Raw genomic sequence first — 2732 nt, 5'->3', positions numbered from 1 at the left:
AGACCCGCTCAAACTCGTTAGTTCCTTTTTAACAGAGTAACCTTATATGACAGTAGAGAAAATTTGTTATATGCCAAGTCAAAAAGTTGTATTGAAGATACGGTAGAGGTCTGGCAACATTTATGCCAGTGATTTTTACCGTCTTAAGAACGGATATATTAATGTAAAGGATTGATATTACAGTCACCAACCCGTCAAAAATAACAACAAATTAAGGTAAGATTACGGTCACCTGTATTTTACTGAAATACGGATGAGAACAATTTATTTTTACAGAGAATTTCCGATTAAAATTACCGATTTTTTAAGTATTATCATCTTCACCGCATGAGAAAAGCTTGTGAATTTTTAATCATTTTTATCATTCTCCTGATAAAAATTAAATTATATTGCCCAAGCGTCTTATGCGTTCAAGGACATTCTTTATATTCTTTCTGGAGTTACTGGGTCGAAGACAAGGAAAAAGTTTGAAGTGAATTTGAGATTTGAATGTGGAAGAGAAGGTTTTTGGATTCTGGAAAGGAAGGGCTTTTTGGAATCTGGAAGCAGTCTTAAGACGAGGGAATTGTTCTGGGAAAGTGGGTCACCTTTATGCCCCCAAATTTCTTTGGTTATGTGGAGAAAGCGTATTTAGAAAGTATTTTAGTTTAGCCTTCAAATGAAAAGAAAAGTTCTCCGTATTTGGAGTTTACTACATATACTGTAGCTAGCATTTGAGCTTGAAATATTTAACGAAATTATAAACTGCAATCATACATAGATTGATAATTATCTGTCAATCAATAATTTGACGATCATTTACGTCTAAATGATTGGTTAATAATTCCCAATAATCAGGTTTTTCAATCATGTTTTTTGATTACCAGTAACTGTCTATACATTGATGACAGAATGGAACATACAGAAGTCTAAATTTGATGACATATTTAAGTACGGTCTAAACATTGATGACAGATTGGAGTACGGTCTAAATGTGGTACAAGCGTTGATTTCAGAGTGGATCATAGTCTAAACATTGATGGCAGAGTAGATCTTAGTCTAAATATTGATGGCAGAGTGGAACTTAGTCTAAACATTGATGGCAGAGTGGAACAGAGTCTAAACATTGATGTCAGAGTGGAACATAGTCTAAACATTGATGACAGAGTGGAACAGAGTCTAAACATTGATGACAGAGTGGAACATAGTCTAAACATTGATGGCAGAGTGGAACATAGTCTAAACATTGATGGCAGAGTGGAACATAGTCTAAGCATTGATTGCAGAGTGGAACATAGTATAAACATTGATGGTAGAGTGGAACAGAGTCTAAGCATTGATGACAGAGTGGAACAGAGTCTAAACATTGATGACAGAGTAGAACAGTCTAAACGTTGATGGCAGAGTGGAACATAGTGTAAAAATTGATGGCAGAGTGGAACTTAGTGTAAACATTGATGGCAGAGTGGAACATAGTCTAGACATTGATGGCAGAGTGGAACTTAGTCTAAACATTGATGGCAGAGTGGAGCATAGTCTAAACATTGATGTCAGAGTGGAACTTAGTCTAAACATCAATGACAGGATAGAAAAAAATCTAAACATTGATGACAAAGTAGATAACAGTCTAAACACTGATGACATATTAGAAATAGATAATCAATTTGGACTTCGATATTGAAATAAAAAAAAACTACTTTCGACAAATCTAGTTTTTTTTAAAAGATGACTCTCCCATTACATCTTCAAACCAATTACTTATCCACAAGGTGTTCATCACAGCAATCAATTAGATGACCTTCAAGACGGCAACAATAACATCGGGAAGCGAAATTAGATGACCTTCAAGACGGCAACAATAACATCGGGAAGCGATTAAGCGGGTTACCAGATAATCACTGGTAATCTCGTAATCTCTTGGGAATCGTTTAATCTCGTAATCTCGATTTTGGGGATTTGTTTTGCCGTTGTTTGTCTTGTTGTCTTTAATTATTGTTTTGAATAGAATTGGTTGAAGGTATCTTGTCAGAGTTAATTTATTCGAATGAGACGTGGCAATATCAAAGAGAGAGAGAGAGAGAGAGAGAGAGAGAGAGAGAGAGATAGATAGTGAGACGAATAACGAGAGAGAGAGAGAGAGAGAGAGAGAGATAGATAGTGAAATGAATAACGAGAGAGAGAGAGAGAGAGAGAGAGAGAGAGAGAGAGTTATAAATAATAGAGAGAAAGATAGATATACAGAGAGAGAAAAATAGAGAGATAGAGAAAGAGGATAGATAGTGAGATGAATATCGAGAGAGAGAGAGAGAGAGAGAGAGAGAGAGAGAGACTTATACATAAATCCAGAGAGATAATATGCAGAGAGAGAAGAATAGGTAGATAGAGAAAGAGAGATAGATAGTGAGATGAATAACGACAGAGAGAGAGAGAGAGAGAGAGAGAGAGAAAAAAAAAAATTATACATAGATAGAGAGAAATAGATATGCAGAGAGAGAGAGAGCACGATAAATAGATAATTAAATAAACAAAATTAAACATAGATAGAGAGAAATAGTTATGCAGAGAGAGAGAACACGATAAATAGATAGTTAAACAAAGAGAGAGAGAGAGAGAGAGAGAGAGAGAGAGAGAGAGAGAGAGTTCCTACTCCAAACTACAGGAATTGACGTGAATAGAGTGAACCGAAATGTGGTATTCTCTGATCTAATAGAAAGGACTCCGGGTTCGGCGTCTTCTGGTCTTTGAATAAGGGA

At 35.7% G+C, this 2732-nt stretch overlaps 1 protein-coding gene across 1 annotated transcript in view; it reads left to right on the top strand.

The window, feature by feature from the left end:
• LOC137651069 (uncharacterized) overlaps positions 1 to 1377 on the top strand; it is a 6668-nt gene extending 5291 nt beyond the window's left edge. Inside the window, exon 3 of the mRNA XM_068384206.1 lies at positions 955 to 1377. Coding sequence (XP_068240307.1) covers positions 955 to 1377 — 423 coding nt within the window. The remainder of the gene's footprint in view (positions 1 to 954) is intronic.
• The last annotated feature ends 1355 nt before the right edge of the window (positions 1378 to 2732 follow it).

The sequence above is a fragment of the Palaemon carinicauda genome, chromosome 12, assembly GCF_036898095.1.
Source record: "Palaemon carinicauda isolate YSFRI2023 chromosome 12, ASM3689809v2, whole genome shotgun sequence".
Classification (NCBI taxonomy): domain Eukaryota; kingdom Metazoa; phylum Arthropoda; class Malacostraca; order Decapoda; family Palaemonidae; genus Palaemon; species Palaemon carinicauda.
This window is presented reverse-complemented; position numbering and strand designations above follow the sequence as displayed.